This window comes from Lepidothrix coronata, unplaced genomic scaffold, assembly GCF_001604755.1.
Source record: "Lepidothrix coronata isolate B3197 unplaced genomic scaffold, Lepidothrix_coronata-1.0 Scaffold34, whole genome shotgun sequence".
NCBI classification, from domain to species: domain Eukaryota; kingdom Metazoa; phylum Chordata; class Aves; order Passeriformes; family Pipridae; genus Lepidothrix; species Lepidothrix coronata.
This window is the reverse complement of record NW_016690214.1, coordinates 3,504,136-3,515,958: the sequence shown is the minus strand read 5'-3', so window position 1 is coordinate 3,515,958 and position 11,823 is coordinate 3,504,136. Positions and strand designations below refer to the sequence as shown.

At 44.3% G+C, this 11,823-nt stretch overlaps 1 protein-coding gene across 7 annotated transcripts; it reads right to left on the bottom strand.

Annotated features, from left to right (window-relative positions):
* Nucleotides 1–6,214: 6,214 nt before the first annotated feature.
* COPRS (coordinator of PRMT5 and differentiation stimulator) lies at nucleotides 6,215–11,571 on the bottom strand. 7 transcript variants are annotated; one of them, XM_017812121.1, is made up of 4 exons: nucleotides 10,894–11,111; nucleotides 10,111–10,198; nucleotides 9,336–9,572; nucleotides 6,215–7,280 (listed from the first exon to the last, which is right to left on the bottom strand). In XM_017812121.1, exons 1-4 carry the CDS (start codon nucleotides 11,035–11,037, stop codon nucleotides 7,108–7,110), a joined length of 642 nt encoding a protein of 213 aa, XP_017667610.1. In that variant the 5' UTR covers nucleotides 11,038–11,111; the 3' UTR covers nucleotides 6,215–7,107. The 7 variants fall into 7 exon arrangements, with proteins under 7 accessions (XP_017667610.1, XP_017667611.1, XP_017667612.1 ...); XM_017812122.1 differs by lacking the exon at nucleotides 10,894–11,111 and adding an exon at nucleotides 11,120–11,571 and having other exon boundaries at nucleotides 6,217–7,280; XM_017812123.1 differs by having other exon boundaries at nucleotides 6,218–7,280; nucleotides 10,838–10,943.
* Nucleotides 11,572–11,823: the final 252 nt, after the last annotated feature.

The window sequence follows — 11,823 nt, the reverse complement described above, 5'->3', positions numbered from 1 at the left end:
AAGTGTTAATGAAAACAGAAATTAGTCTAATTAAATCACCCCATAACATCTGATGGCAAAGCACATTGGTGTACTCATCACTTCACCAAAGCAACAAGACAACAGTTAAAACTACTGAGCTGTTTAAAATATTATGACATTAAAAATGTCATCCTGGATGTAACAACAGAATCCAGATAGAATGGATGTTAAATCCTCTCTCACACTTACTGGTTTAAAGCAGAATCTATCCAGCCAGCCCCAAGTACCTATTCCTAGATTGCAGTCTCCAAGAAGAGATGCAATGAGATCCCTTGGGTGAAAATTCGGAATAGCCAAGAGTAAAGAAACTTCTTTGTTATTATTAGAGCATGGAGGATATTTGATAAGACATGGAGAAAACAGCTGTTGCCTGCATCAGTAAAATGAACACTCAAACAGAACCTGTGTGGATTAACCATAGGAAGAAGTGCTATAAATAAATACCCCTCTCACACCAGTGTCATCTCTGAGGTAGAACAGCACATACAGGAAGAAAGGGTACCTGGCACCCTGAACTAGAGAAGGGAAAGCTCTCAGCTCAATTAGGTGAGGCTTCAATTAAAGAGGAAGTAATCAAGTGAAGCTCACTCCCACTGTACAAATCAGCAGTTACTGCACCCTCTGTGTTCTCCCACATTTACCTCATTTCAGCCTCCTCCCACACTTCTGTCCATACAGTCCTTGAGTTGTTACACAAGGTGGATTCTGCCATAATACAGAATAGATTTCTTTCCTTTAGCTGGCACCAATTGCTGGGTCTTAGTACTGCAGGTAGAAACTAAAGGTAAATTTAACCCCAGACAGAAGCAGACACTAGGTACAAAAATCACCAAAAAAAAAGAATGCTTCCAAAAGAGAAAATTCCAGAAGAAAATGAAACACAAACCAGAGTGATAACTTCTGAAATCAGAGAAATCCTACTGCCAAGGCTTAACTGAGTTGTAGTGGAAGGCAGCATTAAAGCCTTAGCAATATCCAATACCAAGGTAAGCTGAACAGGAATAACTAAGCCAAACTTAAAAGGATATGCAGCAAAAGAGGTTGTTTCCCAAGTCCCTGGAGTCTCAATTACAGAGCAGTTAAGTCCATTAGCAGGACACTGAACTTCGCCCTTTTGTTTGGAGGCGGGTCAGGATCACAAAGGCTGGGTGTTACCAACTTCCCCAGTCCCCTCACACGGAGCAGCCACTCTGCTGCACCCGGGACAAACGTCCCCAGCTCCCCCCTGTCAGGGGGTACAGGACATCACAGCGTGTGACCTGTGACAAAGATGTGGCTCAGACAAGAACTCAATACACCCTTTGGTCAGAGCTGCACACTGAGGAGGGATGAAGGTGCCCTGGCAGCCAGGGTATCTGAGAAGGGCTTCCCCTCACTGCAGGTATGAGGTGCCAGTTTTGGGCAGTCACTGCTCTGCACAACAGAAACCCTGCTGCCCTTAATGGGACAGATGATGAACTTCCCCGTTCTTTCATCCGAGAATTTCTACCTCTGTACATAATTAGAAGCACGATCATTAAAGTCAGCATTCCAAATTGCAGGCAGGAACCAGACACAAAGTATTCCTACAGGGCTACCAGGCACTTCACAGACCACATAAGAAAGCCTGTCCTTAAACCAAATCCCAGATCTGTTTGAGGGATAGTTTGCCCACTTCTCTCCAAAGGACCAAATTAAACCTAATCCACCCACCAACACAAGTGCAGATAACAGAACTAAATGTAGTTCTTATCTAGCAGACAGGCAGTCTCAGCCTGGCTTTATAATGTCTGACCAATCCCACTGGAAAGAGCAGACTTCTGTCAAACTACAAACTGCAGAGCTGGAGGCCCAATCAAACAGATCAAGTATGAATGATGCAGATAAGCTAGAACTAAATAAAACAGAAGGTAAAAGGTGTTTCAGACCAGGAAGATAATGGCCTGTTTGAAGAACCTGGAACTGAAAGTACTGATAAACTGAGAACAAGGGGGGTCTGGTATTCCAGCAGACCCAGTGGTGACAGCAGACAAGAAAATGATGATGGCTCAATCAGCATGTGGCTGTTTGCAGGCTCCACTTTGTGCTTCCATTTCAGATTACCTGTCCCAGTTCAGCTTCTGGTATAAGGAGTTAACCACAGTTGAAACGGAACTTTCAGAGTCCCCTTACATGTCCTTCTCCTGTACTAAGGAGAATGCAGCAACTCAGATTCCTGTACCAGATTATTTTGATTTGTTGCCCATGCTTCTGGTGGAATTATCAGTTGTTCCTCTGACCTTGCTATTCCAATTCTACCACCCTACTGTCACCAACACTGTGAAGGCCTGCTCAGCTAGAAGAGTTTTCCTTGCTCTCTGAATCTCCAGTTACCTAGAAGGAAGCTGTGCTCTCTGCTGTGGGATACAGGTCCTGTTTAATCTCACTGTCACACCTATTCACTTCCCCAGAAACAGCTGAGCATGTAACATGGGAGATGGAGTTACACAATTCCCAACCAACTGTAGCCAGACAGAACTATATTACAATGTGGCATATTTACTGCGGTGTCTGCATGAAGATTACAGATGAAATGACAGTCCTTTATCTGAGGTCAAATAATTTTAGTATTTTCTACTACCTGCTAAGTAACCAAAGGAACTCCTCAGTGACAATGTGAATGTTTTGGAGTAGTTCCTGAGGTAGGGGCAGAAATACTAAACAACTTTGTTGTTGGAACATAAGCCCACAATAGCTACAGTGATTAAAACTACAAAGCAGCATAATGAGAACCTCTGGTACTCCAGATCTCACAGAAAACATGTTGCTCAATGTAAGTCATACTAAGGACCAACAGCTCAAAAAGGACTGAGCAGTATTTCCCTTTGAGGGAAATAAAACAATAAATTGAGACCTCAGGCTCATAAACAAATAGATACAACTTACATATACAACTCAAGTCTTCAAATCCTGCAGATCAGAAATGGTTTGATTAAAATAACTGAGGCCAGACATTCGAGACTTGCTGAATTATAGGAAGTTACCCTTTCCTGGGCTCATTCCTGCTACATGCCCTGAAACTACCATCAAAGTGGGAAAAATCCCACCCAATACAACCTGCTACGATAGAAATGTAGACATTGAGCCACGTTCATGGGGTTTGCTCTGTGAAGGTCAATAGAGCTACAAGGAATGGAAGGAAAGCCCATTATATTAAGGACTAAAACCCACAGCAACAGTGAAACCCTAAACATGGACCTTTAGCTCAGAGATGACACAGGCATTGCTCAGGGGATATACAGGGACAGAGGTTCTGCCTGGGTAAGGAGCCACCAAAGTTTGTACCAGCTGAGGATTTGTGTTCCCAGTGCTTAAAGGAAGCTGTTTTCCATCACTAAAACCAATTACTGGGTTTGTGTCCTTTGCAGCTTTTTTTAGTAGGTTCCAGTTTCTCCTGCCAAGCTGGGAAACCATGCTATGAGCAGCTGGTACTCCCAGGACTAACAACTCCACCACAAATTTATCCTCTAATACTTGAGCTTCCGATGTCTCTGTTTGCAATACAGACCCACAGAGGGTATCCCACGTTCCTTCCCTGTGCCTACACTCACCCAGCTCCACAAAATGACCTTTGTTACAAAGGGATTTACACTGGTGTCCTTGCAAGCAACAGATGGTCAGGATGAGCTGCTGCCATCAGCATTTTTCCTTTAGTCTGTGGAATTACTCACATAGTCCCCCCTCAGCAGTGGAGGCATTTTCTCAGTTTAAGAGTGAAAGCACACCAGTTGTAAGATGAGGCAAACAACAAGTGAAGCAGTAGTGTCTTTAAAAGACACTAAAACAGGCTGGATTTTGTGGTTATATAAGACCAAGAAACCCTAACTCAATCTGATGTATGAATTAAGTGCTGTACCTTATCAACAGGAAATATGAACACATTTCCTTCAATTATTTCCTCTTGCAAATCATTGCCTGTAGGTCTCAAAGGAAACAACAGATGCACCCAAAACAAGTTTTCATTTCTTTGCTGGCCTGTTCAAAGAAAATGCAAAACCGTTTGGTTTTTCAAAACCTGACTATTTAGACAAAATTTCTTGCTCAGTGAATTTGAAGCACTTTACTGGCTGGAATCTTTAGCTTTACCTACAAAGTGGGGAAATAAGAAGAAAAGCAAGGACAGCATCAAAGTTGTACCCTGCTCTAATAAGCCACCATATTATGCTCCACTCCTAAGCCTTCCCCACAACATAAACCCAGCAAACATATTAACCTGCAGCAGGGTCTCTGTCCTTTGAATGACATTTATAATGTGGGTGTAGAAGGGGGAAATTGTCTTAGGGATGTATGTGCATTTCACTGAGAAATCTTTGACACTTCTGAAAAGTTTTCAGCTGATTTATGTGCTGCCAGTGTGTTTCTTGTATGCATACAAAATTTATGATCTTGGTCCTGTGATGGGACTCTCTTCCCTCCAATAATTTGAGCAGGCTGAAGGGCTGACTCTCGGTGTGAATTGTTGGCTCACATGCTGCCTTCTGTTGGTTTTAAATGCAATGTATTCCTGCCTAGAATGACACACTTGTGTCAACACAAAACAGGCTCAGTGCAAGATTCACAATGGAATTTGAAACACTCTGTAGAGCAGAAACATTGGAATCCACAAACTCAGTTTCAAATCCTCCCAGGCAGATGCTTTCTGAGGAGGCTGCATCTGGTTTTCTAATCCCCCTGAAGTTTGAGAGTATTCAGATTAAGCTTTACATTAAGCCCCTGCCCTAACAAGCAGGGCTAAGATGAACAAAGTTATATTTGCCAACATATCCCTGGAGAGAGCAGGACATCTCTGCTGCAAAACCCTCGTGCTATTTTTCCCAAACCTGGTGTGGGGGTGGTGGCAGTTTTAACCTTAAATGGAAACTGAAAACAAATCTTTAAAGTTGACAGTCATTTAAAATGCAAACAGCTTAGCAAAGCAGCCATTCAACACAATTTCTCCTCAAAGAATAAGACCTTGGAGACAGACCAGACTGATTGTAATTAAAGGTATAGGGTGAAAAAACACCTTGATTTATAGACTGTATGGGAAATGGCTTTAAGATTCAGTACTGATGGAATTTTGGAACTGCAAGGAAAAAAAAAAAAATCACTCTAATCAGTGTTATAAAGACTTTTTGATTATTCTTTTAAAACAATTCTACAAAAGATGGGTTTGCTTCCACAGAATTCTATTGGTTTCCTCTTTATTGAATACGGTGGGATATCTCCCCCAAGCACAGTAAAAAACAATATATTAAGCCTGAAGTCAAGTGATGTTCTTCTCTCAGCCATGGGAGAGATTTTTCAGTCCAACTTGGGAGTGAATTTAAAAAAAAAAAAAAAAAAGATAGAAACTAATCGGGGCCATGAATCAGCCTCGCCGGGGAACAACAGGGCTCTGCAGAACACAGATCTGAATTGCTCCCAGCGTTAGAAACCCAGCCCGGGGAGCTCACACCGCCTGACGAACACACGCCGAGCAGGGCAGACAATTTTCTGCTGCCCTCTGCAGGGAAGCGTTGGGCGTTGACAACAGCCGGGGCCGGGCAAGGGATAAACGAGCTCACAAAACGAGCCGCGATTTTTCACAGGAATTTTTACAGTTTACTAGTGCGGCTGCACTCACTTTATGAATATTGCATTTCTAAATGCAAATCAACCCTTTTACTCTGGCTGATGAGTCAGTTATTGGCATAACTGAGTTTGAGGGAAATATTAATCCCTAGGTCACTCCACCATATAGGAATTAAAGAGCAGACCCTCTTTCTCGCAACCTCAACACCAGGTTTCCACTCTATACTTCGACTGCTAAGTGCTAACACATAACCAGGAATCGAAAGGTACCCAAAGGAAAGCTCTTGTCCTGTGTTCTCTAGGAAAAAATTAAGGAAATATCACTGTGTCATCCACTTCCTCCTCCCAAACCACTGTGTGAATTATTTTGGTCTCATACATCAGATGAGAAAACAAAACCCCAACGTTGTACTGTGCTCCAGTTCAGTGTCAAAACATGGGGGGAAAAAAAAAAAAAAGCCATGAAAAGTTGTTGAGAGAGAAGTGATTAATGAAACATGAGCATTAGGTGAAGGTTATTGTTATGCTGGTGACCAGCCATTCAATCCACTTACACACTTCATCTGAGAACATTCCCTTTCATTCCAGAGCAAAGCAAGGAGGAGATGGTTCTAGTTCCAGCTACTCTCTGAGGGAGGTATTTTGTGTTCTCATCTCATTTGCCACAACAAACAGGATCAGGAACCTTAATCCACTACTGTGCAGGACACACAGATTATGTACTACAATATGTATATAAATGTCTTTGTCATTCCACATCTGATGCTGCATGAGAGTGTAATAAAGACAACACTGGGACTGCAGGGTTATGTGCCCATATAACAAGAAGGTCTGATGTGGAGAAAGCTTTGTTGGGAGGCAGCCTTAGGCACCCAGCATTCCTACTGGATGGAGCAGGCCCTACTGTGTATCATCATGTGCGTTTGCAAAATGTGTATCAGGTATTTGTGATTCCTTTATACTGGAATAGATAAAAATAAACACAAAACAACTCATTCTGTATTTGCCACAGCTCATTTTGTTGAAAAGCAGTATCAGAATCACAAATGGGAATTAGAACCACATGGAAATACAACAGAGAAGCTTGAAGGAGGGAGAGTTTTTAAAGCTCTCCAAACCCATCTGAGAGCATCAGGTGAAAAGGAGAGGAAACTAAGAGTTACACACACAGGGACCAGCATGTCAAAACTCACAAAGCCCTGCAAATAAACAATCTGAGTTTAGAAACTGAACACTTCTTCTCAAGCAATTAATTAGTAACAACATAGATCTACAGAACACTAACAAAACCTCCAGAAACGCACTGTCACAGCCAGCACCTGCACTCTTGTCTCCAGAGCCCAGTGGGGGCAGTTTAGAACAGTTCAGCAGCACCTGAGCAAAACTTGGGAGGTGGTGTTGCATTTCTGGCCTTGGGCAGAACTCTGCAAGCAAACTAAAGGACTTGACACAGCTCAGTCAGTGAAGAACACATTCCAAATCAGAAGCCAAACTTACTTCTGCCCAGGGTCAGCCTCACTCATCTGCATCATCAAACTGGCCACTCTCAACCTTTTTACTGACTGGTGGTGGAGAAACAAAGGAAGCTGTGTGGTGACAGCTTGGGTAGTAAAACCAGTCCTCCTTCCACACGTATGAGGCGGAAACATTATTTTCCTGAAAGCTTCCACAGGACAGATCATCAGCATCTACAGAAGATAAAAGAGAAGGTTTAAACCATAGGAGATACTCAGGAAAGTAGTGGTATAGTCTAGCAGGTTCTTATGCAGGCCTACAGCATCTTTCGATTCTCTACTTCAACTTCATCTGCCAGCACTGATTAATTAGACCTAAATAAAAAGGCAAACAGAGGCTGAATCTGGCAGTGTCTTCATTTGAAGGAAGGTTCCTGCCACACAGACAAAAGAGTTTTCCAGAAAGCTCAATGATACACCTGGATTCAGCCCATCTGACACCAGGCAACGCAGGCAGTTCTTTCACATTTTCCCTTGGAATAAAAGGCTCATGAAACTATTACTTTTATTTGCCCTCCCCCTTCCTGCTGTCTCCATATCCCCATCCCGATGAGGAGCCCTCCAAAGCCTTTAAGAACTGGCTCACTGGACAGAAAGGGAGGGTGGGGTCCTGTAAAAGCTCTCCCTGAACAACATTTCCACTAGGCCAGAATTAAACCTAGTAGGCCTGTTTTTAACCAAGTTGGCACAAAAATTGGGCAAAAAGTGTTTTAATAGAAGGGAAAGATTTCTAGGCAGCAGATACTGAGAGGAGTGAGCAAAGGAAAAGCCCAGAGTATGGGGAGCAGAGGACCCAGCACAGTATTCCACTTGTCAGCCTTCCAGCAGCACTGCTAAACAAATCACCACAGCAAGTGCTTAAAGAGACATTTTAAAAAGCCATAAAATGACCAAACAAGCACCTTCTTTTATTTGGTAGCAGTTAACAACTGAGACACTTGTACTCACTACCTGACTCCCATAATCACAGCTGGCTCAGTTTGGGAGGATTTAAAGAGCATAAGCTACAGGTGGAATGAGTGAGTTAAATAAGTAAAAAAAAAAAAAAAGAACTTGTGACAGTTCCAGTAAAAATTCAAAACATACCATAAATTTGAGCAGACGGGGGATTAAAGGAAAGCCCAAAATGGAAGAGAGGGAAAACATCCAAAAAGGAAACAGTCTTTTTCCTCAAATTACCCACTGTGAAAAACCAATATTGTGTTTCCATTTTAAAATCAGAACAGTTTTATGGAAAGGCTGCAAAAACTTTCCCACTTTCTTCTGTAATCAAACTTGGTACTTGAATACAACAGCCATTTATGGAATCAAAATAAACGGATAATTCACATTTCCTAAGCAAAGAAAAGTGTATTAATTACAAAAAGATACACATTAATGAGAAGAAAATGCAAATATACTATTTTCATCAAAGACACAGCAGGTTATCAGCCACTGCTGGCTAAACTCCATCCACCTGTTCTACACTAACAGCCAGCCTGGCCAGTGCAAGGTTCAGACTCTGGGTTCAACATAAAAACAAGTCACAAACTGGAGGATTAATTCAACTCTAAAGATGTGGATAAACCCACTTCTGTGCCCTGCCACCTTCGCCCATGGGACTGATCACATGCACAACCACTTCAGAGGATCAAGCTTCAAAAAAACCAAACAAGAAAGTCAAACAAACAAACAAACAAACAGAAACTTCCACCAAAAAACAACAATCAAAAAAGCAAACAAAACCAAGCCAACCCTGCAGCCAAAGCAACAAACCCTACTCAGAGACTGAGCACTTCCAAAGAACTCCATGCTCTACTCTAGAGGGACATTACAGAGTACAATCTTGAATTTTCTTGGAGGAAAGGAAGAACTTTTACACCAAAAAAGCTACATTCCTGCACGCCATTTACCCTTATCTTCTGCTTCAGAATAACAAAGATACACCACTAAGAACTTGCTTCTCCCCAGAGAGTCAATACACACATAGAATTCTCCTCCTTCCCATGCCACTCCCTAAGAATTTGACTGCTCAAGCAAGAGTTTCATATGAACTTCACAACACCACCTTTAAATCCTGTGCTTGATAACAAAATTGTGCAGAATTGTTACATCTCCACGAGGTCAACAAAACAAGAAATTGCTTCCCAGAAGAGAGCATGGAGTTACTGAAACACGTTCTGCAAAGCACCCACCTCCAACCACCTACTATCCAAAATTCAAATGAAGCACAAGTAAACGTGTACTCACCATAAGGACCACATGCAGACTCCTCCAATTCTTTATCCCAGTCCTCCACCTCATGCTCAGAAGCACTTTGCAGCTTTGGAGAGTCAGGTATACTGGAGACTACACCATCCCCCTCATGCACGTTGTACCAGTCATCAGGAGAGACACTGTGATCCCCTTCACTGTGAGGGGCATCAGAGGCTTCACTTTCCTCAGACTTGCTATCAGGAACGTTTGAAATGTTGTCCAGCAAACATTCTAAACCCAAGAGAAAGCATCAAGAGATACACTCAGAAATTAAACAGGAATATTAAATGCTCAGCACACAATAATTCAGATAGGTACACAAACACACTTTGTGACTGCTAATCTAATTATAATATATGCAGTTTCCTACATATGTAGTATCACTGCAGAGCTGCTTCACATTACAGATGCCTGGGAACAGTGAACACAGCCTTGCATCACAGCACTAGCCCAACTCAGGATTTTCCACACACTCTTGTTGGAAAATATCTCTTTAACTAGGGCAAAGGACCCAGCAGTTCTTGTTTCACCACATTCACCTGTAGGTATTTTTTTTAAAAAATAGGTATGCTGAAAAACCATGGTTCTAGTTTAAAAACAGTCATATTGATTAATTACTCTTGCACCTAGGCATACACAAATATCTACCTGGAAGTAATTTAGTGCAGTAACTGAAGAGCATTTCCCACCCCTCACCTAAAGATTTTAAGTAAATTTCTCAAGCAGAGCTTAAGTTTCGTTACTCACCATCTGCTTTGTTTTGTCCTACCTTTTCTGGGCTTCCAGATCATAGTTTCTCTCTTATTAGGAAGCTGTTTCTCCTCACAGTTTGTGGCGTCAACAGCACCGGCCATCACCTACAAGAGAGTTTTAAAGAATTCCATAGCAGCTTTCATTGACTGCTTCAACACGGCTCAGTGTTTCTGCGCCTTAGAGCCCATCCATTTGTTCCCTTGATGAATCAGAGGTTTAAAACCAAACAGGCTTTCACTTGAGAAGGGAAATCTGCCGAGGGATGGCTCATCCCGCTGCTGCCATCAGTCCCCCCTGGCATCAGCAACACAGCACAGCCCATCTCCTCCCTCACCCCGCAATCCTGCTGCCGCCTCTCGGGGAAGGGGCCCCAAAACTGACGCAAAATGCGCCCGTTTGAGAACGGTGGTAATGAAGGTGCAACAAATATAAACACCGAAGAGTGAATCCACCACAGGCCAAGGGGCAGGAGCAGACCGGACGCTCCAGCAGCGCTGAGGGGCGGGAGAGCAGCAGGAAACCCTCGGTCGCGCTGACGGTGCCCACGGAGCGGAGAACGGCGAGTTCTGCTCGCACTCCCACCCCACAGGGAGGCGGCGGCGGTGGGTGCGGGCAGCCGGGCCTGCAGCCGGCCGGCGGTCGGGGCAGAGCGCGGGCTCCGGCCGAGCCCTCACGGCGGCCCCGCTGCCCGCCCAGCTCCTCGGGACCCCCGCACCGGCCGAGCCGCCCCTGTCTGAGGGCACCTTGGGCCGCCTGAGGGCACCTTGGGCCGCCCGTCACTGCCCGGCACTCACGGCACCTCCAACTGCCCGGCCCCGCCCGGCCCCTGAGGGCACCGCCGGCCCGGCGGGCCCCGCGGCTGTGCCCGAGGAACCGGGTGCGGCTCCGGGCGTGAGGCTGGAACTGAGGGGGGCGCTGCTCCCGCTCCAGCCCCTGAGGGCATCCAGCCCAATCCGTGACCCCACACCACCACGGAGTGGAGACTGCGTCCAGAAACAACAGACCTAAGAGCTGGGAGAAAATACCTTTTTGCTCATGAAGTTGGAAATGAAGTCTCAATACCTCCCCAAGCTCTGCAACAAACTGATTCCCTCTGGTGCTGGCAGCATGCTCAGATAAAGCATGAAGAGATGGGAAGCACCTGGGCTGAACAGCTGTGGCAGGTGCTCCACGGGCAGGTGTCAGGCAAATGAGCTTTCAGGGAATGTGTATCCCTGGGAGGTGCTGCAGGAACTGCCGTGAGTGGCAAAATTCTGTGAGGAACCAGAACAGGTGAAGAAAAGGGGCCCACTTTCTGAAATGGTGGAGGTACCGGCTTTGCTGGACTTAAAACAAAAAAGCTTAAAACCTTTTGCACTTAAAAGCTTTTAGTTGTGCAACTGAAGGAGCAAGAAGTGATTCAGGAGTAACAGAGTAAGGGGCAGAGAGGGTGTAAGTGATTATCAGTAAGGAAATCTCAAGGTCAGACATGAGATGGCAGGGAACTAGTGGGGACATAGGGGATGGCCTGGCTAAAATCCTGAGAAAGACAAAGCAGGATGTCCTTCAGATCTGGCTACAGAAGGAGCAATCTTAACAAGCTGCTGCTCCAAACTTTTCCAGCTAGTCAAAAGTTAGTGGAATTCGTTGCTTGAGAAAGCTGCAGCTTCTATTTGAGTGAAAAATCTTAAAGAAGTATTTCCCTGTATTGTCATTATGCCACCCTTCAGTCACTGGGAAATTACATGAA

Excerpts from the sequence above, each read along its gene's own strand:
- COPRS (XM_017812121.1), bottom strand. The coding sequence starts at position 11,037 with ATGCCCTCAGGGGCTGGAGCGGGAGCAGCGCCCCCCTCAGTTCCAGCC. Across the intron at positions 9,573-10,110 it reads GATCTGGAAGCCCAGAAAAG|AATGTTTGCTGGACAACATT; the intron begins GTAGGACAAAAC and ends TCTTGGGTTTAG. Across the intron at positions 7,281-9,335 it reads GTCTGCATGTGGTCCTTATG|ATGCTGATGATCTGTCCTGT; the intron begins GTGAGTACACGT and ends TATCTTCTGTAG.